We start from the raw sequence: 27,560 nt of genomic DNA, 5'->3' as shown, positions 1-27,560 counted from the left end.
ACATCCATGTATTTAGTTACTGTTGCCATACTGGCAGAGGAAAAAATAAATTGCATTAACAATATTTGTGAGGATACAGATATTAACTACTATTTCAGGTACCGTGTGCAAATTGTTTACAGTGAATAAAAATCCTCTTAACATTTAAAAACTGAGAATAGGAAGCACTTAGGTTAAAAAATGGGCTTATGGGCCCAACATTTTAGCTGATACTCCAAGTGACAAGACTCCAGGATCTGGCCCCAGATGTTGAGGTGAAGCACTACATACAGCAATTACTCTACATGTACAGGACATATACTTATAGAAAGTTAACAATGATTAAACTGGCTGAAATATATAAAAGGGTACTTTGGTAAAGCAAACACCCGTATTACCAACCCCAGGTGTTCAAAAGTCATGAGTCAGGCCCCAAAAATCATGATTTTTTTTTTTTTAAATAAATTGTGGATCGTTTTTTGTTGGGTTTTCTTGGCCTTCTGGATTATCGGTGTTGTTGTTGGTTGTTTATAATTTGTATCATCGTAGCACCTAGAAGCCCTGATGGTGGACCAGGACCCCATTGTGCTAAGTGCTGTATAAACACAGAACAGGAAGACAGCCCCAACCCCAAAAAGCTTAGAGTTTTCTGAGCCTTTAGGGTACACTCCCTTCCCATTTTCAAGTCTTTCTCCATAGTCATCAAAGTCAGAACACACTTCTTTTTTTTTTTTTTTTAAATGAAAGCAGAGATATGATGATGACGGCTTTACTCTGACATTTTAAAGAAAACACCAAATTCCATGAGACCTGCAACAAAATCACAGTAGTTGACAACACACCCAGTACAGTGCAGTTGACCTGAGGACTAAAGCCCCTATTCACCTCAGTGGCAGTTGAGGAAGCTCAGCAAATATCATGACTGGCCTTTAATATTTTCATACCTGTATGTGGAGTCTCATTTTTGAGGGATTATGGGAAGTCTTTGCCTGATCATTCTCTTTATAAAAGTCCATGTTATTCTTTATACTCTAGGGTGATAAAGGAGACTTCAGATCTTCTTTTCTAAAATTTACACACCACCCAACCTCCTCTCTCCTCACCTACTCTTTGGCTGGGTTCCATTCCATTTTTCATTATTTTCATTACTTATTCGCTTGTATGAGGCCAAACTATTATGGGAAAATCTAAATTGGTGGTGCTTTAAAAAGTAGCCAAAAAGGAAATAAAAAGTGTATCAACATATTTGAGCAAGAAATGATCAATAATGAGAAATCTAAAAATACATTGTTGCAAAATGCCCTTTCCTTGTCCTAGGCAGATGAAATTCAATGTTGATAAATGCAAAGTAATGCACATTGGAAAGCATAATCCCAACTATACATATAAAATGATGGGGTCTAAATTAGCTGTTACCACTCAAGAAAGAGATCTTGGAGTCATTGTGGATAGTTCTCTGAAAACATCCACTCAGTGTGCAGTGGCAGTCAAAAAAGTGAACAGAATGCTGGGAATAATTAAGAAAGGGATAGATAATAGGATAGAAAATATCATGTTGCCTCTATATAAATCCATGGCCCACATCTTGAATACTGTGTGCAGATGTGGTCGCCCCATCTCAAAAAAGTTATATTGGAATTGGAAAAGGTTCAGAAAACGGCAACAAAAATTATTAGGGGTATGGAACGGCTTCTGTATGAGGAGAGATTAATAAGACTGGGACTTTTCAGCTTGGAAAAGAGATGGCTAAGGGGAGATACGATTGAGGTCTATAAAATTGTGACTGGTGTAGAGAAAGTAGATAAGGAAGTGTTGTTTACTACTTCTCAAAACACAAGAACTAGGGGTCACCCAGTGAAATTAATAGGCAGCAGGTTTAAAATAAACAAAAGGAAGTATATCTTCACACAACGCACAGTCAACCTATGGAACTCCTTGCCAGAGGATGTTGTGAAGGCCAAGACCATAACAGGGTTCAAAAAAGAACTAGATAAATTCATGGAGGATAGGTCCATCAGTGGCTATTAGCCAGGATGGGCAGGAATGATGTCCCTAGCCTCTGTTTGCCAGAAGCTGGGAATGAGTGACAGGGGATGGATCACTTGATGATTACCTGTTCTGTTCATTCCCTGTGGGGCACCTGGCACTGGCCACTGTCGGAAGACAGGATACTGGGCTAGATGGACCTTTGGTCTGACCCAGTAGGGCCATTGTTATGTTCTTAGTGTTGCAGATTCTAGTCATTATTCATATGGCTCTTGCTTCAGATGTTGTATTTCATTATTTGCCTATTTAGAGAAAACTAATAAATAGAAGTAGATACCAGAAAGCAAAGAAATAAACTGAAACATAATGCTTTCTCTTGGACATAAGCTTTCCAAAAGGAGGGCATTCATTGGGCACTATTGTGCCATCAAATGTGTGTGTGGTATTTTTAAGAAAAACTCACTTTTCATTTCAATGGGGTGTTAGATGGTACTCTGTGAGCTTTTCCTTATGCATCTTACATATGCTTCTCTTAGTGGCATCAAAATGTGTGTGATTGAATAAATGCTATATGTGTTACAAGGCCTAAACACAAATAGCTGAGCTAAGGAAACATTGGGGCATTTGTGAGTAATACAGTGGTGCTTTTAATATGTCATGATTTGATGTTTTTGGGTGTTGGCATTTTATACCTATACAATTCAGGCTTAATTTTCTTTGTTGATATTCTTCAGCTCTGATATACTAGCAGTGATTATGGCTATCAATGTAATGTTACAGGAAAAATAAATTGAAGGTCAAATTCAGAGTTTGTGTAAAAGGGTCCAATTCCATTTAAGCTCCAACTTTGCCATCATATTACCATGGAGAGACCCTGGCACCAGCACATAGCCCCGATTACTTTAATGGGGCACTGCATAAGTCGGTCCACTTACATCAAGGTCAGATTCTTAGTCATTAAAGGACTCCATCTTTCTTAGTATTACCAGAAAGCATGAGATGGGGAGCAAACTTGGCTGGGTATGAAATGTTGAGGGTCGAATTCATTGCAAGCTGAGGTGTTTTGATGGCTGAAGTAAGCCAGAAATAAAGAACAGGGAACAAATCAACTCCTATAATAAAAATAATGAGAAATCTTGATTTTTTTTCTTCTGTAGATTTTAGACTTTGGTTTAGCCCGACAAACTGATGATGAAATGACTGGATATGTAGCAACAAGATGGTACAGAGCCCCAGAAATTATGTTAAACTGGATGCACTATAATCAAACAGGTAAAGTAAGATACTTATTTTTAAACTACAAACAATATAGTCACAACAGGAAAAAGCAACTGCATTTAACCATTTTTATTATGTTTATCATGCATCTCTCTCTCTCTCTCTCCTTATTTTTGGCAGTTGACATTTGGTCAGTGGGATGCATCATGGCAGAGCTATTGAAAGGCAAGGCTCTTTTTCCAGGAAATGACTGTATCCTTAACATAAAATGCAGTTACATGAAGTGCAAGTGCACCACAGTTCTTCATGTTCTCTAATCACCAAAATGTTCTTAAGGCTATATTTGCCAGGTAACAAGCCTTCAATACAGCAAACTGAGCTTTGCTAATTGTTCAATTTACTATATATGACTGCTGAACATAACAACCATCAGAAGAAAAAGCAATAACAGATGTTCTTAAACCACAAGAAGCTACATGCAATCTTTATTTTATGCCTGATATTTAAATAATGACCTAGTTGCAGAAGGATTGATTTCTTTCATTTGTGCAGCTTCTCAAAAACAACATACATTTATTAAAATTGAATTAATATGCATGTCACTTACTGTTGTAGAACTGCTGTTTTTATTTGTATGTAGGCAAGAGAGGCAACATAAAAATCCCTCATTCCAACATAAAGTAGTGGGACTATTATGGTTCATGGTGCAATATTGATGGGCTCTATTGCAGCCTATGTTGTTTCTCTGACTGATAGGAGGGCAGAAAAGGCAGTTGCTGAGTAGGGTAGAATAATAGTAAAAGGAAATGCAGAGGAAGTAAAAATGGAGACTGAAGAGACTGGATGACAAACAAATGATTGCTAGATCACATCAGAAAACCTCTCTGCATTCAAAACAGAGGCACAGTGTACATCAGATTCTGTTGTGTTCCACACTAAGGGCATGCCTACACTACTGTCCTAACTCGACCTATGTTAGGTGAACTTACAGCCACCACAGTAATTATTGCAGTGGCTGAGCTAACCTCCTTCTCTTGGTGGTGCGCGTCCTCACCAGGAACGCTTCCACTGACCTGCTGGAGCCACCTGGGCTTCTTGCCTCCCTGAGTGGGAAGTAGGGAGCCTCTGGGCAGCAGCCCATCTGGGAGCGTGGTGCTGGGGGGAGCTGGGCTCTAGTTGTCCAGCTTTCTTGTCAGTTTCTGGAGCTGTGAAATTGACAAGACAGCCAACAGCCCATGTAAGTAATGCATCTACAGAGACACTGCATCACCCTAACTTCACCGACATAAGCCCTGCACCTCTTGTGGAGGTGGCATTATTATGTCGGTGTAGTAGGGCACTTACATAGTAGCTGCCTTAGGTTGACCTAACTGTGTAGTGTAGGCCAGGCCTGACTGTTCTCGCTACTCTGAAAAGCGAAAAAATCCTAACATTGCAGCTAAAGCTAGAATATGGCCAGGTGTGGAAAAGGCATGATGATATTATAGCTCTCTGAAAAACAACTAAGACATGGTAACATCTTGCTATTGAGCTTTCTGAAGTGTTTAAATCGGTCAGACTGTATTGTCAACAATGGCACCAGAGCATCACTCAGATGTTCTTAATAATACCTGTTGCTTCACATCCCTTGACTAAGGTGGTGTTTCTGACTATTTTTGGTAAGCTGGTATGTATTGTTTCCAAAAATAGGATTTTTACATAATATAGACTTACCAGGGTTGTTGTTTCTTTTTTCTTGTAAAATACAATCTAGGGTTATAGTTTCATCAACTTCACTGAGACTTTAATTTAATCTTGAATCACTAGAGGAAGTGTTAATGTGGTTCACTTTTCAGATCATATACTAACTCAGGAAATGTACATTTTAAAGATTATGGGCCTGGTTCTACACTCCTTTGCCCCAGTGCAAAGTGGGTGTAATATGCTACCCAGTCAGAATTCTCCACTCAGCCCCCGAGTCAGCAGTCATCCCTGTTCAGCAAAGCACTTGAGCATAGGCTGAAATTGTTAAGCACATGCTTTAACCCCATTCAACTCAAAGTTAGGCATATGACTGTGTTGAACTGGGACCTTACACTGGTGGTAGCATTTTACACTCACATTCCACAAGTGTAAATGAATACACGATGTTCTGGGCAGTGGACAATAAGACACTCTGGACCTAATCTTCAGTTGGTATAAATTGGCTAACTCCATTGCAGTCAATAGAACTGTGTCCCTTCCTCCACCTGAGGATCTGATCATCTGTGCAGGAGTTCGGGGTTTATTTAAACACACAAGGCTTGTCTGTTGCTTACTTTTACTATCTTTCCTGGAGTTTTCTTGAATACTTGCAGATATTGACCAACTAAAGAGAATAATGGAAGTTGTGGGAACACCCAGTTCTGAACTTCTCAAGAAAATATCATCGGAACATGTGAGTTCACCATTCCATAATTTAGCTGAGTTAATAATTTACTTTTTCATAATAATTGATGTGGTATGCCATTGGTTGTGTTAGATAGCGTGCTGCTCAATTCCAAATACAAAAAGCTGTTTAAAATCATTGCTTTTTTGCTGCTAGTGGCAACATTCAGCAAGTGGGGTAAAAATTTTCAAAAGTAACTTGAAGCTGTCATCTTTCAATAAGACTTATCTCCTAAGTTGCTTAGGTGCTCTTAAAAATGTTAGAGATTAGTTTTAGTACTTAGAAAAACAATCACTGAATATGTGAGAATGTATTCAGTAATCTCGCAGTCAGTTTGGATGATCCTTTGTTTTGCTGTGGTACTTTGAAAAATAAATAAAACTGATATTTAGCGAAGAGCATTAGATTATTATCAACTGATTTCTATTTAGTTTTTGCATTCTCAATACTAGAGATACATCAAAACAAAAATGCTGGATCCAAACACCACTATGTTCTGAGTAGGGCTATATCGTTTGGATCCCAGTTTTGTGGCTCATATGCACTCACCTTTGCTGACTACTTATATGGGATCTGCTTTCATTATGCGACACCAAAGGCATAATTTTATAATTAAAACTCTACACATAAGATGCATGAATGGGATAACCCATTAAAACAAATGTTTTCTAGCCAAACTACTGTTTCTCTTTGTGTGAGTTTCCCTATTAAATCTATAATAATTTTTTAATTTTTTTTTAAATCAAGAATCTAGATTTTTAAGCAGTAACAATAGAGGCCCCAGGGGAGTCCTTAGGAGTGTTAATTAGCTGAGAGTTGTGACCTGGGTTGGGCTGTCAAGGCACTGAAATGCTATGGTGATGGGCACAATATAATAAACATTTGGTGAGATAAACCACAGCACATTTATACCTTCTCAGCAATAACAACTTTGGCTCAGCTCATTTAGTTACATATTTTACATATATAGAGCTCAATCCTTTACATGGCTAAATCCTTTACGTGGCTCCCAGAGTAGTCCCTGGAGAAAGTGAGAGCAACCACCCTTGCTTGCTTATACTGTCTAGAACATCAGAGGACAGACCTCAAGGAGAAAGAACACATTTTTGGTGGAGAAATCTGTGTGGTCACAAGACTGCTTTCTGAGGCGCTCAGTGGCATAGGAGCATGATGGACTGTCACACACTGGTTACACAGGCAGTCAATATTTTTCCTCTGTGTTCAATGTGCTACTCCAACACTTAATGCAGAATATAAGAGCTGTGTAGGTGACAAGTAAATAAAGCTGGTCTAACACCGTTTTGCTAATTTGCTGGATTTCTAACAGTGCTTTATTTCTCATTCTGTAAAGGCTTTTTTTTTATTTATTTTTTTGTTTGTTTTTGTTTTTTTGCCTTTGTGTGTTTTAATGTTTTTCTTACCGGTATATTCATATCTGTTGAACAACTGAGGAAACTAACATGGCTAGGCTAACACTCTGTTTTCTTGCAACTTCCAGCTTTTTATTTTTTTTAAATGTAACCGTTATGGGCTTGGGGCAGCCCCACAGTTTGTGAGCATTCAGGCTCCTGGGAAGAGTTGAGGCAGGAATTAGGTGATTAGTTGGCTCTCCCTCCATACCCTGTGCTGAGAGACTGGGCCAGCCAAGAAATGTAGGGAGGGCTCTCCAGTGCATGGTCACTTGGTTGTTCTTGAGGCCAGTGTAGTACAAACCTCTGTGCTTTGAACCTATCTTAGGTTCAGAGGTGTATCATATGTAACTCATTAATGCTCAGAGTAATTTTGTGGGCTCACTGGTAGGGAGAGTAGACTTCTTATTATGGTGGCTTTTATCTTTTCATAGTTCATTTCTTTGGTTCAGAGCCACCTTAATGAGTCAGATTGCGTGTGTATGTGCCCCAAAGGGTGGGTTTATTTCTGGCGGTAATATTTCCTTACAGGTTAAATTCCTATGCCTTATCTGGAAGGCAAGTCTGTTTAGTTTTGTCCCAGTTGGGCACTAATTTGCCTGTACAAATGTCATCTGTTTGCTATTCCCGTACAGAGCTTTACACAAATATTTTACTATCTTATCTGCAAATATGAAACTCGCTTAATAACAAACGATTGCATGTTCTTAGATGTTCACTGACTAAAGCCCAGTAAGTCTAATTCATGGATGCCAGGAATCTTTTTTTTTTTTTTTTTTTAATAGTTCATGGTTTTTTTTTTGCAAAGGTGTCTTTTGTGATTCCTTGGAAGATCATGTGATGGGAAATGAGGTTTAAGAAGCTTTACAAATTTGTATTTTGATGTATTTGTAGATCTAAAACTTGATTATTAAAATTCTGATTTTTCTAAAGCAATTGGGAATTTGGGGGAGGAATTCACCCCTTGCATTATATCCTAGCTGATCCAAAGTAGTGACAAAGGGTCTATACAGACCCTGCCTCCTTTATGACTCCCCCCTCCTTTGGTGTATTCCCCCCACTGCAGAACACACACCTCTACCCAGGGCAGAGCCATCTCTGTATCACCTCCAAAGAAGCCCTGGGACAGGGGGAATTCTGGAGCAGGGTGGTGGGGCATATTGGGGACCAGGAAAGGGATGAGATGAATGGAAGTGTGACCAGGGGAGACCTGCACTTGGTGATTCCTCACTGCTTCAAGCCCCATAGGGGAAATGGCACCAGGAGGCACAAATTAGATCAGCCCCAGGGCTTGCCCTATATTGCAACTTGGGCACCAGCAGCAGCAATAGTATAAGGGCCTTTGTTGGCCCTAACTTTACCACAGAGATCTGGCCTGTCCTTGAGTTTTTTGGCCTGATGGGTCAGACAAAACAATGGAGCAATCTGGCATAGTCAATGAGGCCTTCGGGTGTTCACCAGTTTCTCAGAATATTTGGCTCTTGGTTAAAATCCCTCTTTCTCGCTCTAAATTTAAAATGAAAGCCCATCCTCTTCTCTCGTACACTGAAAAAACCTGTTGTCAGTTTCTTAATCTAGGTAAAGTAGAAGGTTTTATTTTGCTTCCTTATAGCTTCATCCTGCACATCGCAGGTTAAAAATGTTGTGTGTACAAGTGAAGAAGTGCTGTGCAGCATAGAGAGTACAGGAGAACCAAGAGCAGCAGACCCCAGTTAATGAGTCCTGTGATATGACCTCCAAGTTACTGGAGTAATGCCAGGGAAGCTGGTCCATAACTGTATACCTTGTTTTCAGGCTGAGGATAGCACTTACCTCCCCATCTCCTCAAGTAAGCCCATTCTCTACCTGCATCCTGTTCCTTTTACTTTTCAACTTCTGCTCAGAGGACTATGTCTACTTTTTAATGTTGCTTGTGGCCTCCATTTGTACTTGTCCTGAAGAGCAACAATTGTGCATTCCCAGCTACACTCCACTCAAAGCAGGATCAAGACTTAAATGGAGATTCCAAACTTATTTTCAGTGATAAACAGAGGATTAAAAAAACTGGAAAAAGACAGGGAATCTTTATATAAACTTCACCAGATGTTTCCGAACAAGTCTCTGAGTTAGTTTGAAGATCTGATGTCTTAATTTGGGATTAGCCCATAATCCCACTTTCAGTATTTCCAATGGGTGGGTTTCTGTGGAGATGACAAGGACATGGAGGAAAGGCTGGTGAGTAAACAAGATACAGCCAAACTGATGTTGGTCGCAGTTGGAGGTAGCCGGAAGACAAAACAGGCCTGGTCCCCTACAATCACTGATGGATTCTTTCAATGAGGAATTGGGATGTTAATAAATCAGCACAGATTAGGCACAAATATATTCAAATGCACAGATGTCTGATGATTTCTGTTAAGTAATGGTTGATTTCCATTTTAGCCCATAGTTTCCATGCAAGAAAGTGTAGCTGCTATATATTTAAAAACTGCACAGCAAGTTATATCAACATATGTCCCTAAAGGTCTGATTCTCTGAGGTGCTGAGCTCTCTCACCAACTATGGGAGGAGAACATGCTCAGCATCATCTCCCAGGAGTGCACAACACCTTTCAGGGATGTATTCTCATGGGAGGGGAAATTAATCCTGTTCTCTGTCCTTTAAACCTGTACTCTCTGTAGATGACTGGCTGCCACTGGTAACAGCAATCACACTTTTAGAAAGCTGAGTTGCCAACCTCCATAATAAAAAGAGGAAAATATTTTGAAATATGTTAGTAATGGCAGCCATATTGGTCCAACTCCTCTTGACAACTTCCAGTAAAATAGAAAGTAAAAAGAAATATATTTCTACTTCTGGTTTCACAAGTTTGTTGTAAATTAAAGATTAACCCTGTACTAGGATACATTTTGAATGAGACTGTAGCTTGGAATGACCTCTCAAAATACTTTAAAGTATCTTTTGTTTTAGTGCATAATTGAAAAGCTTAAAAAGATTGCAGGGAAATTAGAGAAATATCAGTGATGTGTTGTCACGCAGAGAGAACGGAGTTCAGAGCAGGATTCCATCTCTCCAGTGGCTGTATCCTGACCCAGAGTACATACCAGGAAGGCTCACAGTAACCTCTTATTAGTATGTAACCAGGATGTGCAGGGCCAATTGATCCTGAAGATCATCAGATCCAGAGGAGAAGGGAAACGCAAGTCTCAGGGCCTGCTCTCTGACCAGGAGCCAGGGAGTTGGTCGGCATGAGCTCACCACCAGTTTGAGCAGCTCTTTGCATATTCTGTCCCGCTTGCTGTCTTCTGTGGGGCCCTGGAGAGTTTCTCAGTTTCCTGCAGTAACATGTGAAGAGGGGAAATAACCCGTGTATAGGGAAGAGAGATGGTCAGGGATGAAATCCCTGTATTATTAACAACCTTTCTTAAAGAAACTACAGTTTTCTCAGAGACTCTTTTTCATGCATGCAGGGATGCTCTGTCCTCTCTCCTTTGACAATTCCATTTTCAGAGCTGTCATCTGCGAGGGTCTGTCTGTCTACCATCAGGACCCCATTTAGTCTCTTCTGTCCCATTAACAGTAGGTCACCTGCTCATCAGCTTGGACATCAGGAAAGCAATGTCTTCAATGATGTCAAGTCCCAGCACCTTGCCTGCAATATGTGGGTTAGGCAGCTGAGTATGTGCTATGTGGCTGTCTCTAGTGTGGGGGGCCTGAGGATTCCAGTTCAGCCCCACAGCCATGGAGCCAAGGCAAGCTACAAAGGTCCTGAGGCTCTGCACCTTGGAGGCATCTTAGGTCAGGATTTGATCCTTAGTTGATTAAACATTAGTATTTGACAATGGTGAGCTGTATGGGAAGGGTAGGATAGTACCCGTTTGCCAGTGGTAACTGAAAGGAGATATAGGCTGACTTCCTGCTTGAAAGACGTGGCAGATATGATGGTTATTTTAGGATCTATGGTGATAAACCAGTTATGCAGGTAGATGAAAACATAAACAAGTGTTTCCATGTGAAATAACTTTAACTTTAAGGGGAAAATTCCACCTTTTAAAACCTTCTTGCCTGTGGGCTTTATAATTATAAGATATATAAAGATGATTGACTATATCTAGACACACACAGAATGAGTTTGTATAGACAATGTCTTCCCTGAATAGGAAACGTAGCAATTAGAGATTTTTATTTTCCAGAATTGCCATGCTTACTATTGAGAAAATGTAATCTGTATGTATGCCTTGATCTATTCCCAGGCTAGAAAATACATTGAATCTCTACCACATATGCCTCAACAGGATTTGAAAGCAGTATTTCGTGGTGCCAACCCTTTAGGTAAGAATTTGTTAGGGTTTTCAGACTGATGTAATTTGGTTCCTTCACCAGCATCTGAGCTCAAGTTTTACACTTGCTATATTAAACCCAGCCGAATGACAATGGTGCACAATGTCATAAGCATTACCAAACCTCTTGATTCTGAGACCACCATCTTACTCTAATTAAGCCCATTCAGACCCTTTTCTGGGTAGGAAGAAAAGGCAGGTAGCTCCCAGTGAACAGCAATCCATGGATTAGAGGGCAAATGGCTGCTTTCAAAAAGTAAAAGCCCGTCAAATATTGCATAGCTACACAGATAGAAAGCTAACCAGAGTTAGAGCAAAGAGAAATTTGGAACTGCCTAACAGAAGAATGATCCAAAATGTTTTATTTGAAATGAGTACCCATCATCTTTTTGCTCCAGAATGGTTCAAACCAAAGATCCTAGAATGTAATGACTCTCCTGGGACATATTAGGCCATCAATATTTTATTTAAATGGGGTTCCTCTTAAATATGACCCACTGTTAGGAAAAAAATACATAAATACCGAGAATTAATGAGGCAACATTCTCAATACTCAAATTAAAATGTAGCTAAATCTGTAGAAAAATATGGGGTTTAATCCTACTCTGCACAAACTCACAATAAAACATTAAAGTTACAATTTGTCAGTTTTTCTAATCCCATGCAAAGGTAAAGCAGAAATGTTTTTAATAATTAGTATTTTTGTCTGATAGTGAAAATGTACTGAAGTTAAGCAACATTTTTATTGATAAGGTGTTGATTTGAGCTCTCACAATTTAATTGGTAAATGGAGTGCCGTTCTCTGATACAAATGAATTAAAAGATAAATTGTCTGAATCAACATTTTGCCACTTGCTCTGGGCCACTAGAACAAATTTAAGCAGCAGATAGTATGATTTGAGAAAGATGCTAGTAAGAAATACAATACATTAAAGAGAAAAAATCAAACAAAAAATCTAATGATTGTTTATATATTAAAGCAATAAAACTGCTTAAATTTTCATATATAAATTATAATATTTGTATATTAAAAACATGACATATAAACCACTTCCAGTCCTCCAGATATCTCTCATGTATAATATTGTATAGTTTTATGCAAACTTAAAATGAATACATTTTGTATGTATTTTGTGACTGTCCCCTTTAAGGCTATTTTACAATTGTCATATGAACATTTTGTATGGATACAAATAATTGCAAGTGTAATCTTGCAGGTCACTTAGGCCCTGATACTGAAGACACATATGCATATGCTTAATTTAAGCATGTGCGCTCATCATATGACTACTGATGTGCTTAACATTAAGCATGTGCTTAAGTGTTTGCAGGGTCAGGGCCGTAGAAGGAAGTCTAAATCAGGATTCAGATGTCTAACATGACCTAACTTGCACCCATTATAGCCTGTGTCATGCACCAACCAAAACAGAGGCCTGTTTAATGGCTGAAAATTCTACTCTGAATGTGTATCTTCATAGGCTATGGGCTGTATTGCACAAAAGGATGCTTTTTACATGATCTTGGGAGAAGTGATGATATACTGTGTGTGTATAGACACAGTATGTGTCTAATTTTTTTCTCCCATTAATTTTCCTTTTTCTTGCACTAAATATCAAGAACAAGGAAAAGGATGATTCTGAGGTTGCATGTAAACTTTCACTATGAAATATCTTCACTTCTAGACTTTCTCTTTAGCTACTGTGATAGACCCAGGCCAGTTGGGTACAGCAGAATAGCAGAAGGCAGATATACTGGCCACTGGATTAACAGTTTTCTGTTCCCTGACTGACCAGAGCAGGGGCTGCTCCAGGCTATTGAGAACACCTGACTCCAATTAACCTGCAAAGAGTCAGGTGAGGCCATTAAGCTAATGTGATCACCTGACTCTAATTAAGGCCCTGCTGATACTATAAAAAGGGCTCACTCCAGTCAGGCAGAGGAGAGGCAGTGTGGCTGAAGGGCTGGTTAATGAAGGCACCCTCAAGTTATTGATAAGGGAGCCCTAAGGTAAGGGTGAAGAAGGGAGAAGCAGGAGAAGTGTGGGGAAGTGGCCCAGGGAAATGTAGCAACTCTGGCAGTGAAAGGTTGGCTGCCAACAGCTGCTACCATTAGGGTCCCTGGGCCGGAACCTGGAGTAGAGGGTGGGCGTGGGTTCCCCCCAACCCACCACTACAGGAACACCTCCTGGGAGGGGAAGTCAGGCCCCTGTCAGGACAGGAGGCTAAACTGTTCAAAAACAAGCCCTCGGGACAACAGAGACTGTGGGAGTTCTCTCACCAACCTCCTTGCTGGCTTATGATGAAAAGGGCTCAGTAGACTGTAACCCTGGCCCTAGAGAGAGAAGGGCTACGTGGAGGGTCACAGAGAGCCACTGAGGCTAGCATATACCGCCTAGAAGCGCAGGACCCACGGGGACAAGGTCAGAGCTCTGCCACACTACACAATATGTTTTAAGTTTAATTTGAGTTTCTTTTTTGCCCTAGCTGTAGATCTTCTTGAGAAGATGCTTATATTAGACAGTGATAAAAGAATAACTGCCTCAGAAGCACTCGCACATGCTTACTTTGTTCAGTATCATGATCCTGATGATGAGCCTGAGGCCGAACTATATGATGAGTCGATAGAAAATAAAGAACGAACCATAGATGAATGGAAAGGTAAGGGAGAATTGTATGCAGCTGTTCAAATGTGCAGCAAAAAATTTATTTGCTTAAAAAACAGTTTTTGTCTGGTTCTTGCCCAGGGAATTGCAACACAACTTGAACTCAGAAACTTCAGAATAACAAGGCAAATCTGTGTGTATTTCCCCCCTATGGTTCTAGTCCCTCTTTCCATTATCTGATCGCTGGATTTTCCTCAACACGCACAGCCCCACGTGAAGGCAGGTGCAAGTGATCTTGTAAGGATCCTGTATTTTTATTCTTCTGTAAACTCTTGTGGGCCAGATCCTCAGCTGGGATAGTGGAACGATGCCAGTTTACTTCATGTTTGGTTTTGGCTCTGATCCTTCTTCTGCAGTCATAGCAAATGTGTCAACAAATGGCCTGTTAACTGTTTCCTATGCATGCAATCACAGTAAAAGCTAAAGCAAATTAGGCCTGCACACCCAGGGTGAAATTCCCCTTTGTGTAGAGGGCCAGCCTGTGGCCTTTGCACCATTTCAATTCCAAAAGGATTATGTGGGATTAAAGTGCTGGGTATGTTTTTGTTGTCCCTTTCTACAGGGTGAATCTGAACCCCAATGCTTGCCCAAACTATTTGTTCCAGTTGTATAGTGGGCTTCCTGAAATTTGACCCCATATGTGCAGCTGCTATGGCCATTAAAAGATCTGTTGTGATTCTACCTTTCAGCATACACACATAAACAAGAAACTCACTCTCAATATTTTTGGAAATTTTTTTACATATTCCAATTGAGATGGAAGAAATTGAAAACATGGCAAGATAAAGTGGAGTGCACAAGACATCTTGATTCTTTCTTAAATCTCCCATCCATGTGTATGTTGAGAGGGTGCAGGAATAATCATTGCCCCTGGCTGGGTTCTCTGGGGATACTCTCTATTTAGCACCTCCTCCTAAGAGCTGAGACCCCGCAGTCCAACTGCCTAACCCCTGGGACCAGTGGTGATCCCTGTAGTTTAAGCCCACCCTTTCCCAGGATTCCACCTCCTGGACAGTGTGGGTTTACCATTTAACTCTGCAGGGGCACATGACAATGAAAGCCAACAGACGTACAGACAGCCTTTGCATAGGATTCTAAACATAATTACTCTTTACTTACCATGATAAACACACGTATATGCATTTTTGCTGCCTCAGTTTCCTTACCACTCTATAGAGTTCTTTGGGGTGTCCAGGACCCTTCTCGTGCAGCTCATGGCTTCTCTTCAGAAACTTGGAACTTCTCTCCCTCTCTGTCAGCTAACTTTCTCTGACCTCGGCTGGTCCTGCTGTTAAACAGGATGCTCCTCTCTCCTGCCCAAACTTTCCCGAGTCTCCGACCCACCCAGCCTCAGTGGCTTTTAAAAGCCAGCATCAGTCCCTTGGTTTCTTTGTTCTGCTGCTGGGGATTTTCCACTCCCTTCACCGAAGTCTGAGTAACTAACTCCCAGCTTCAGCCAAGCCATTGTCCCAAGGTGATTCCACCAGAATAGGTGACCATTTTAGGTCTAATGACCAACCATTGTCCCTGGTCTGATTGACCCAGAGACATAATACAGCCCCTGTCAGCAAACAGTGGGTTCCACATACACAGGCATTCAGAAATACAGCAATTTCATAACATCAACCAGAATTCATAAATGGTACATAGACAGATTCCCCAAATTATCATAGCGGTACACAGGGGGATAGTCTGTGGGCAGAGGGTGGTGTTTCTTTATTTTTGATTGGCACCCAGACTCTAAGGTTTTGATTCTCTATTCCATCCAAACTATGGGGCTTCATGTAGCTGGTTGCAGCCCCTTAGTTCAGGACTGACCAGTGCAAAGGGAGCACTAACTAACGTATACTACTGGCATAAGGAACTATAGGCCAGTGGAAAATCTGTGTAGTGAAGCTCCAGTCTGGCATGCCTCCTTCTCTCTCAGACCTTTCCTATCACACCACCACCACACCACCACTTCCCCTTATGCAAGTGGTGGGGACAGCTAGCACAGGATGCAATGGAGCTACCTCTGCCAGCTTTCCACTAGTGGAGAGTTTAGGGGGCGTGGGGGAAGGGCAAGAATTCTGTCTCCAGCCAGAGCAGAGTGCTGAGTGGCCTGAGCAGAGAATCCTGCCCTGACCCTTTGTGCGGTTCCCTCATCGCAAAATGGATATGGCAGAGCTGGTTTATCCAGCATATTTCTGCATGTAGTTTAGCTATGGGGAGCCTGGTTCATTGTATGCTCTTCTATGGCTATGTGGATGTGAGTGCTATAAAGTGGGCGCTTGAGGAAACTGCTCTTTGTGAGGAATCTCTAGACTAGATCTTGAGCTGTGACTGGTGAGGGCTCAGTGCAGAAGGGGTGCTGCAAAAATAACTGTAAATGATCTTTTCACTCCCCCAGTTCTGAAGCTGGTCCCTGTTTTAAGTGAGAGCAGACTGATGGCTACTCCAAATTACACTCTTACCCAGAGCTCCAAGGATCTGTTCCAGCAGCTGGAGATACCTGGAGTTTAAGGGATCCTCTCCAGTGCCCTCTTATCCTCCCTTCCCCCCTCTCCCTCCCAGTCGTGTCCCCATAAACTGGCTGCCTATATCTGTGCCACCCAAGAATCCCTCCACACTGGTGAAATCCTACAGAGGCTGAGTTATAGTAGTGGTGCAAAGCTACGCTAGTGCAGGGCAGGAAATGGGTCACAGTGTCCAGTCAGGGAGGAGCAACCCTCTGTTAGCTTGAGGAGGGCTGTCCCATAATTCTGCTACCTCTGGATAGATGATGAGAGCTGATTGCCATCAACTGCTCCCTCCACAAAATTTGTCTGCTGCAAAGCCTGGAAGCATGTGTTGCCTTGCAGTTATCTTGTCTAATATGAATCCATGCTGCATTTGCTGCTGTAACTACAGGTGCTTAATTTGTTTGTCTGCTGTTTCCTCAGATGGTTGAGACCTTGACAGGAAGGTTTAACAATTTCCTTTTCACAAAATTAATTCCTCTTCATGATGCAAGTCTCTTTTAAAATGGTTGCAGGGGCAAAGTTGGTTTAACGCTTCCTGAGCTGAAACTGGGAAGTGGGGATAACTTCTCTATAAAAAGCAAGAATGTTTTATGCAGCAGCAGCAGATTCTGTTGCATCAAAAAGATGGTGAAATTAACCCTTGTTCAAAGGGCCAGCCTGAGGCCTATGGGCCACGTAAGCCTAGGGTGACCAGATGTCCTGATTTTATAAGGACAGTCCGATTTTTGGATCTTTTTCTTATATAGGCTCCTATTACCCCCCACCCCCGTCCCGATTTTTAACACTTGCTGTCTGGTAAGCCTTCAAAGTAGGGCTTGCATGGAATTGAAGCTGAGCATAGGTCTTTTTGTTGGGCCTCTGCACAGGGCAGGGCCGGCTCCAGGGTTTTTGCTGCCCCAAGGCGGAAAAAAAAAAAGCTGCAATCACGATCGGCGGCAGCTCCACCGCGCCGCTTTCTTCTTCGGTGGCGGCAATTCGGCGGCAGGTCCTTCCCTTGGAGAGGGACCGAGGGACCTGCCGCCGAATTGCCGCTGAAGAGCCCGACGTGCCGCCCCTTCCCCTTGGCCGCCCCAAGCACCTGCTTGCTGGGCTGGTGCCTGGAGCTGGCCCTGGCACAGGGATGAATTTCACCACAAGAGATGTTTCAGAGTAGCAGCCGTGTTAGTCTGTATCCTCAAAAATAACAGGAGTACTTGTGGCACCTTAGAGACTAACAAATTTATTAGAGCATAAGCTTTCGTGGGCTACAACCCACTTCTTCGGATGCATATCATATGCATCCGAAGAAGTGGGTTGTAGCCCACGAAAGCTTATGCTCTAATAAATTTGTTAGTCTCTAAGGTGCCACAAGTACCACAAGAGATGTATAGCTCTTCTCATTCTCTTCTCTACATATTTAATCTATCATTAGAAAATGGCCCTTGAAAATACCTAAGGCTCTGAAAATAAGACAAATACTAAGTCTGATTCTGCAGTCTGATTATTTCAGTTTAATTATTTTGACTTTTAATTGTATGAATAGAAGCAGAAACATCTAGGTGATCAAACAATTTATCTGAGGAAAATCACAATTAATATTTCAGATGCTGCATTCCAGCAAATGTGTGTTCTCATTCCATGTGCTGAATAATTAAGTGCACAGGCAGTCTTATATAAGAATTATTTGAGCGGTTTGTTTGGTTAGCACAGGGGTCGGCAACCTTTCAGAAGTGGTGTGCCGAGTCTTCATTTATTCACTCTAATTTAAGGTTTTGTGTGCCAGTAATACATTTTAATGTTTTTAGAAGGTCTCTTTCTATAAGTCTATAATATATAACTAAACTGTTGTTGTATGTAAAGTAAATAAGGTTTTTAAAATGTTTAAGAAGCTTCATTTAAAATTAAATTAAAATGCAGAGCCCCCCGGACCGGTGGCCAGGACCCGAGAAGCGTGAGTGCCACTGAAAATCAGCTCGCGTGCTGCCTTTGGCACATGTGCCATAGGTTGCCTACCCCGGGTTAGCATATCTTTAATGGGCTCAGGTAAAAGCATTCCTTAGTGAGGTTAACCTGGTTGAAATTCTTGAAAGGGGAGAAATCAAGGGTTTCTGATTGTTTAGAAAGAAATGTCCTTATCTCCTTTGTAGGTCTAAAGAATGGCTTGATTGAAATAATATTTTTGCAGCATTAGCTAAGAGAGCATTAAAACATGGCAAAATACTGTCCTTTTGTTCTTATTAGAGAAGAATAATATTCCAAATGAAGAATAGAGCCATTTGTGCATGATCGCTTGCAGACATTTACTAGAAGATCCCTCACAAAACTGAAGAAGTTGCAGATCCTCTAATTTTATCACAACTGAGTTTCTGTATTACCAGAAACTGACACATTCTGAAGCTTTGATATAGTATTTTTGCCTCTCTTCTGTTAGAATTTCTCTAGAGACTAGGAAGCTGCTCCTTCTGAGTCTTAAGACATTTATGGTAATGTTACTGCTGTGTTGAGGGAGGGGTTTTTCTGCTTCCACCACATATACAAGTTCTTGATTTTTATCATTAAAACATTTACTTGGCTTTGCTAAGTAAAACAACTGTATAGGCCCAGTTATGGGCTGCTTTACTAATGGCTGTGGGTTTCAAATAGAAGTTTTTAGTCCTTGGATATATTCCATATTTGAAGCTTATTTATTACAAAAATGTAAATAGGCACTTTGTAAGTATAACAGCTTCCTGGGGGTCAGGGGTGAGAGATGGGTTAGTCAGTATGTTCCTGACTGTCAGTGGAGTTTTGGCTTAGAGATGCTGCGTGCATGCAGACCTGTGAAGTGTTTACGTCAGTACATTCAAACTGTTGTGTTATATTGACAAAAAATTCATTACATAGATAAGTACCATATTAAATCTGTACCATAAAGGAAGGAATACCAGGAACTAAAACTCCAATACAGAATTGTGGTTTACGCTGCTCTGAATGCAAGAACTGTCACTTTCTTATGCAAGTTGCCCATTTCTTATTTTATAAGGTAATACATTCAAACTTGTACTTAAAAGATTATTTCTGTTCCATTTCAGAGGAATCAATTTTTCTTTTTCCTTAAACATTATTTGTATTGTACCAATATTGTGGTTTAAATTGAACACTCTGATTAGACCTTTGTAAACTAGCTATTGGTATTTTTAATTTGAAGGGACTCTTTGAATGGCTACATAGTCGGACGTGAGCTCCTCTTAAACTATGAATTGGAGAATCATCGTTTACATCACTGAAAAAGCAACGTTACCTAGATCTTCAGTAAAGCTTCAGTTTTAACTTATAGGCTACATCTATACTACAGCACTTACAGCAGCACAGCTGCACCGTTGTAGTGCTTGTGATGGAGATGCTGTAAGCTAAGAGCTCTCCTGTCAGCTTAACTCCTGCCTCTGCAAGAGGCAGTAGCTGTATTGGCAGGAGAAACTCTCCCGCTGACATAGCGCTGTCTACACTAGCGCTTGGGTCGGTGTCAATTACGTCCCTCAGGGGTGTGGATTATTCACACTCCTGAGCGACATAAGTTATACCTAAGTAACCTGTATATAAGGGGAGAGTTTGGCCATTGGTTAGCCAAACGGTTCCTTGACTGATTATTGTCTTCTTTTAAGAAACGAAAAGTTAGAGACAAGTGCCGTGGGCATGTGCTTTTTTTAAACCATGTTTTCCTTGATGAGGGTAGAAGGGTTGTCCATTGAAATGCTGATTTACTACCTAAACAAAAAAGACTGGGACAGGGATTTTTTAATTTTTCACACAGCTGCTTAGCTCAGTTTGTGAATCTAGTTTCCCATCAGTTTGTAAGATTTTTATGCATGTCTCTCCTCTAGCTTTTATGGAATTAACTCCTGTCCCCATCAATGTAAGAATTATACTGTATTAAAGAATCTAATATGTGCGAGATATCTCTATTCCATTTGTGAGGAACTTCGTAGGAAAATTCAAACAACGAGGGGAAGAATGCACATTATTCCTTTTTTAGTCTGTTTTAAAAAATATATTTTAATATGAATTTTTTATTGGTTTGTAAGGAAAAAACTATGTTCCATTTAAGCACGTTCACAGAGTAGTACAGTGTACTTCATTTAGTTTGGGGACATTGAAAGGGAGATGTGGGAGGTATAACAATATACCATCCGTTGTTGGTTGTCAGTGGTCTCAGGAATAAATGAAACAGCTAATCTCACATTTTGTAAAAAGTTCTATGAAGGATCTGTTTTCTGAGACATGAATCCTGCAACATGTAAAAACAGCATGTTGCTTTAACATTTGTGTATTAATACATTTTGAACATTCTGTATTGCATGGGCCTTTTAGAATCAAAAGCCTTAAATATCGAATTATTTACCTTGTATCACTTGATTGCAGGAGTTACAGTGGAATGGGATGGTATTTTTATATCAAACTTTTTACATGCTTTTACTCATAATATTTGTTTGCCCTAAATCTTTCCTGCCTATTTTTATTTTGTTGAGGATTTTTTTATATCTGACATTTTTCATATTTTGGTATTTATAGTCCCATGTGAGCAGTAATAAAGGACAGATTAGCAAACACAGTATTTACTATATACCCTAACCAAAAGCATTGGTAAGGTAGAGTTAAGACTGTACATCAGCCATTAATTGATAATGTTTTAATAATATGGTGATTTCAAATCAGGGGTGTTTGGGGGTGGGTTGAGAGTCTGGAATTTTGAATGTTTTAGTCATTGAAAAACAAAACAAAAAATCCAACACCTAACTGCCGAAAAGAATACTTCTGTTGAGGTACCCAAAACAACCTTAACTCTGCCCCCTTATCCTACTTCTCCTGCCAGTGAGAGAACTCCACTAGCTGCAACAATAATGAAATTAAGAGCCTGACCCTCTTTTTACTTACACCAATCAGTGGAAATCAAGAGTAACTCAACTGAAGTCAGTGAAATAACACCTTTGTGACGACAGCTAGGCTTGGTCATTCCTGTTTCACATATGAATTATTCTTAGAATTGGTTAGAAACATTTTGAATTTCAAAACTTTTTGACAAAAGAGAAATTTATCTGGGAAAATCCTTTTATCTGCAAGCAGCTCCAATTATTATGCAACTGATATTTCAGTTTTGGGTGATATAACCCGCTGCTACCCTTCTAACCTAGATCAGGGATGGCATCTCAGACGTCCTTTGGGAGTGCATGAAGGGTCGTATGGTTTTTGGTCAATATGTTCAGGATCAGGCAGTCCTAAGAGATTTTGAGAGGATGTACAAAAAGTACCCTGGGAGTTCCTGTTCCCCAAAATTCACACAATCCTCCCTATTAAATCCACCCCGGCCCCGCCCTAATTCCCCCTCCTCCCTCCCAGCCACGCGAAAAGGGCTGCCCGAGCGCTACCGGCTTTACGGTTTGCCGGGCAGCCTCCAGACCCTGCGCCCCCGGCTGGCGCTTCCCCAGCACAGCTGAAGCCCAGGAGGGGAAGCGCCCAGCCGGGGGCGCAGGGTCTGGAGGCTGTCCGGCAAACCATGAAGCCGGTAGCGCTCGGGCTTCGGGCAGCCCCTATGCCTCCGGACCCTGCGCCCCCGGCCGGGCACTTCTCCCTGGCTCCAGCTGCTCTGCTCCTCCCCGGACTCAGACTTCGGCTCTGTTTAAGAGCCAAACTGCCCGAGCCAGCGCTACCGGCTTTGGGCAGCCCCCGTGCCTCCGGACCCCAGCCACCGGCTGGGCACTTCTCCTCCCCGGCTCCAGCTGCTCTGCTCCGGCGGCTCGGGGTCCGGAGGCAAGGGGGGCTGCCCGAAGCCGGTAGCGCTGGCTCGGGCAGCTTGGCTCTTAAACAGAGCCGAAGTCTGAGTCAGGGGAGGAGCAGAGCAGCCGTGGGAGAGGAAGTTCCCGGCCGGTATTTTTCCCGGACATGTTCGGCTTTTTGGCAATTCCCCCCGGACGGGGGTTTGATTGCCGAAAAGCCGGACATGTCCGGGAAAAACCGGACGTATGGTAACCCTATATTAATACTCGTCTCCCCACTGCCACCTCCCAGCCCAATTCAGTCAGTTAGCAATTTTCCCCCAAGAGGCTAAAGCTTTTCAACCAAAATTTGTGACCAGACTGGAACAAAAATATTGTACTTTGCTTAACAACATGTTAGTCACTTTAGAAGAACTGTCATTTAATGATTCAGCTTTTAAAGTGTACACCGCCTTAATATTCATCAACTCATATAGTATCTACAGAGATTCTTTGAGCTAGTTTATTTGGGGGGATTATTCCGTTGCTTTGATACATGCTATAAAAATTTGGGGAATAGTCTTCAAAGAAAAGTTAACATAATCAGCAAAGACAGAAAATTTCCAAGTGCTTAGGTGTCTGGCTTCCTTTATTCAACTCTCAGGTAAGAGATTCTCTGGTGGATAAGCCTGAGCATATGTGTAATTTTATTTAATGAAAGCCATCTTGATAGTAGAAAAGTCCTACTATCTCCATGTAGTCAATAGAGCAGGACACATTAAATGGATGACAATAGAAGAATCCTTCTAGGAAGACCAACAAAATAAATAAGAACATTCCAGTCAAAATTTTTGAAGTTGGGTGCTTAAAGTTAAGTCCATATTTATTCACCTGAATGAAGGTGGCCTGATTTTCACCATCCATCAACACCAGTGCCAGTTCAGCAAATCAGGTTAGTCTTTCTTTTAGGTGCCTAAGTAGGTAGTCAATCAGGTGGCTGACTTTCAAAATCTGGCTTTTATGTTTATAGTGACTCAACTCTCAGCAGGCAACTAAAATTCATATTCAAGTGGAGTCAAGTTTGTTGGACTCAGCATTTCACTAGGCAGTAGAAAACTGATTTTCACCCAAACAATATACCAAGGGAAACAGGGTTGATTTTTCTTCTTTTGATTCAATTCTGTAAAGTTAACAGTCTATTTTTATTTTATATTATGAATAAAAATAAAAGGAAACACGTAGCATTAATTCAAGTGCTTACCCAAATATCTTTATACAAATAGTCTAAAGTGTTAACACTTCTTGTGAGAAAATAGAATAAACCAATTCTGGATTTCTAGATCAAATTGTTTGTGTGGCAAAAAAAAGGGCAAAGATAGATTTTAAAAAAAATGCACTGTACTGATTTTCCAGCCTGTTTCAAGAATGCCTTCATGATTTCCTCTAAACATTCCAAAGTGAATTTTCCTTGGCACAGGATACCACAAGAGAAATTTCAGAATAATAGATATAGGTTAGATGAAAGTAGAGAAGTGATCATAACTGGGACTTGAATAGAAACCAACCCATAATGTTAACTGCAGAGAGACTATGTCCTCTCATTAATCCATACGAACTCCAGGCTCATGTATCTCCACAGTGACAGCATTTCATGATGGAAACAAATAATCTCTCTTTCCATTAATAATATGATCCTGAATATTTCCTGCAAGCAGAAATTTCTACAAGTTTTATTATGACAATTAATATTATTTATTACTGCTTCTCAAGCACAGTAAGTGCTACATTGAAATAGGGAGACCCTGAAGGCCTCATTTACATAAAGGATTTCTCTGAGTTGTTAATGGAATAATGGCCTAATTTCAAAAGAAATTGATAGCACATTTCTCCCTATTTTTTATCCTTCAAACTTAAAAGTCCCTAAGTGGTTGATCCTGAGCGGGGAACCGAGCACCTGAAGTTAATGGGGATTACAAGTGCTTGGCATCTCTCAGGGTATGTCCTAAGAGCTTCCTAAGTCTCCATGACATATTGCTGAGGTTTGCAGCCAGGAAATTCCTGGCTGTTAAATCAGTTAGAAAATATCTCAAAATGCAACGGCCTGGAACACACCATTTGGAGTTGAATGTATTATGCAGTACGTTTCCTTAGCTGCTGCAGCACTTCCCCTCATTTTGGCACAACATCTGCAGTAGTACTCTCAGTAGAATAGATGGCGTGAGAATAGAATAAGCAGCTTAATAATCACAAAAGCACAACATACACAACCTACAGTATTCATTTCTAATACCGTCTCCGACACCAGCTTTTGAAGAAATTAAGGCCTTCACCCTAGGTTGCATCTGAGCAAGGCTCAGTGGCTCAAGGCTGCTCTTTTCTATACCGGGCTGTCTTAGGCTCAGAGGGGCCATTCTAGGAGCTAGAGATCAATCACTGGGACATAGAGACAGCCCAACTGTTCCCACCTATTTTAACTATTTTAAAGAAATGCCATACATGCTTACTGCACATGTGCGCTCGCTCTCTCTCTCTCTCTCTCTCACTGCCCCAGTACGTGGATCTTTTTACTAAACCAGTTCACATGAGCAGTGTTGATCAGCTCTAAACACTGGCCAGTGATCAAAGGCTTGTTCCTGCGCCAATGTGAAGTATGTTATTTACTTCAGTGTGGAGAGGAATAGGCCCTTAAAGTCTCTTTCCAGCTTGAGAAAAAGGTGCATTTAATAAAAAGGAGCCATAATTGTGATCTTTTTTTTCCCTGTCAGTTAAAAGACATAACTTGCTCCTCGTTGAAGGGAGATTGCTGTCATCATGGAGAGAAAAGGGTTGGGCAAAAGGCAGGGCAAAATAGCAATGCATAGTACCACTTTGGGCGAGTCTTGGGGTAAGCAGGCTTGAGAGCTAACATGCTGTACAGCAAACGAATATCCTGTAAGAAAACCTTAAATCTACATACATTACAGCACAACCCTCAAAGAACTTAGCGTAACTGCAGAGTTTCAAGTGTTTCATTTATGTTTGAATGCAATGGATTGAGAAATAGATGAAGAACACTTTTCTGCAGCTAAAGAAATGTGATGGCAAAATGTACATTAAAATAAACATGTTTGGACTTTTCTAAAAGGTTGCATGTTATATTATATTTTGTCTTTCATTAAGCCATTCTGGCAGCTCTTTGACAGCATACTCTGCATTTCCTTTTCAAGGCTAGTGTGTTTTAGTAGACAACTGCTGGACATAAATATGTCATAAAATAATATCTTAGAGCATGATCCGCAGTCTATTGAAGCCAATGGAAAGACTCCCACTGACTTCAGCAGGCTTTTGATTAAGTCCTTAGTAAGGTTAGAAATACAAATAATTTCACTGTACCTGTGTTCTGTTTTGCCTTGAATATTTTTTTTTAAATCAATATTGTATGATGCCTGTCAGCTACTTTAGGCCAAAGGTCTACATGCAGTCACTACTTAAATGCGATGTATTTCAGATAGTTCACACCTATTTTTCTTTTTTGTCCCCTCCAGAGATTACGTATGAAGAAATGATTAGCTTTAAACCACCTGATTTAAAAATGGATAGCCTGGAAATAGAACAGTAAATACAACCAGCTGTGTTTTGCCATGCTGCACTATCAAGACTGTTGAAAACATAGCATTACAATTTAACCTATATTCCCAAGAGTAGATTTCACTATCCAAAGATGTTGGAGAAGGAATGGAAGAGCAGGTAAATGATACTGAAGTCAGATGTTTTTTGCCTTGTACTATGAATGTAATCACAGAACATAAAAGGCGATAAAGAACTGCTTCATTCTGACAAAATGATGCACTGAGTTCTGTTTTGCTGGATTTTTCTGCATGTTTCATTTTATCGGTTGTAATGCCAAAAATGAAGGTAACTTTTTTATTATTTTGAATATACTTTTTTGAAATTGTACATTTAAAGCATGAATGTGTGCAAACATGAAAGTAGACGTCCATACACGCAACCAGTTGTTTCCTGGCATTACCCTAATTTTATCTGTTTTTTGTTTTTTATTTATAGCTAGTGCCTTTAAGAAAAAGAAGGCATGGTAGTGAGTTAGACATAATATGCAAATGTAGTCATATCTGTGGTGGTCTTATAAACATATTGGATGTCTCTTGAGTGGTTTAACACCAGTTGGAAATCAATGAATAAATCTTTGTCATGTTGCCATTTAAAGTGTCTGTTCTCATTATTTTCCGTATAGTCTTTAAAACTGCAGAGGATAAGTTTTTGAGAGCAGTGTTTCTGTGTGATGCTACTATAGACTGTGTCATCAGCGAAGAGTTAGTGAATTTGCACAGATTACAAGAATTCATGCCACAGACGCTTTGTGGAATTTCTCTAGTTTTCCAGAAATCTCACCAAAGATACCACAGATTGTAATGTAGGGATAATGTGTTCATTCATTGAACTCAACATCTCCCTACTCTCTTCTTTTCCTTCAGTCAATCCATGAGAGGCCAACGTAATAATTGAGATGAAAAAACAAAGCAGGGATAAGACTTAAGAAGAGTTTGGACATTTGTGAATAGCAAAATATCACCATCTCATTGGAATTGCATTTTATGCAGTATTTTAAAAGGCCCAATGTCTCTGAAGAGTTAGACAAACTAAATTTAAAGCTAATTCATAGCAGGATGTAGCCGATGCCAAGATGTCTTAAAGAATTAACCCTATAATCTCATTTATCCCCTGGAAGTGTAACCATGATAAAGGAACATTATTATTAACATCTTTTGGTCTGAGATCCTCTGGTTAATATATGGCCATGTTTGTCTCATTCCTTTGTGATTCACAATTGCAAATACCAGTAGATGCTGTCCATTTTTTGTGTAATTTGTCATGCCATGTCTCATTCTGTCAGTGTCTCATTTCGGGGGGTTGCTTGTTTTCATATTAATGTTGTTACTTTGTTTTGCTGTGATGACTTTGTCATTAGTTTGGCTTGTACAGCTATTCTATCAGCTGATGAATTTGAATACATTTGTTTACTTTCTCTGTATTTTTGCTGTTTGATCTTTTTTCTTAATAAACAACTACAAAAAAAGGCAAAAGGAAATTTTTTTTTCCATAGCACTTGACTACTATCGATGACTGAATTAACCTAAATTAAAATATGTGAACACTGTACAGGCGCAGGAGGTAATAATTCTAGGAAGGGAAAATAAGTATTCACTTCATGATAAATATTCTGATGCAGCAATATCGTCTTATTTGTGAGAACTTGTTTTCTTTAAAACTTTACTAATTAATGAACAAATCTAGTGCTTATGTTAAGCCAATTGAGACTCAGTAGAACCTGACCATGGGAATAATTTGTCTTCATGATTTTTTTCGTTTGAAA

The 27,560-nt window shown here is 40.4% G+C and overlaps 1 protein-coding gene across 1 annotated transcript in view; it reads left to right on the top strand.

The window, feature by feature from the left end:
* MAPK11 (mitogen-activated protein kinase 11) overlaps positions 1-26,379 on the top strand; it is a 53,260-nt gene extending 26,881 nt beyond the window's left edge. Inside the window, exons 7-12 of the mRNA XM_065423308.1 lie at positions 3,123-3,237; positions 3,364-3,435; positions 5,520-5,599; positions 11,232-11,310; positions 13,802-13,975; positions 25,714-26,379. Of these exons, the coding sequence (XP_065279380.1) occupies positions 3,123-3,237; positions 3,364-3,435; positions 5,520-5,599; positions 11,232-11,310; positions 13,802-13,975; positions 25,714-25,787 (594 nt within the window). The 3' untranslated portion in view covers positions 25,788-26,379. The remainder of the gene's footprint in view (positions 1-3,122; positions 3,238-3,363; positions 3,436-5,519; positions 5,600-11,231; positions 11,311-13,801; positions 13,976-25,713) is intronic.
* The last annotated feature ends 1,181 nt before the right edge of the window (positions 26,380-27,560 follow it).

Source organism: Emys orbicularis, chromosome 1, assembly GCF_028017835.1.
Source record: "Emys orbicularis isolate rEmyOrb1 chromosome 1, rEmyOrb1.hap1, whole genome shotgun sequence".
In the NCBI taxonomy this organism is placed as follows: domain Eukaryota; kingdom Metazoa; phylum Chordata; order Testudines; family Emydidae; genus Emys; species Emys orbicularis.
This window is presented reverse-complemented; position numbering and strand designations above follow the sequence as displayed.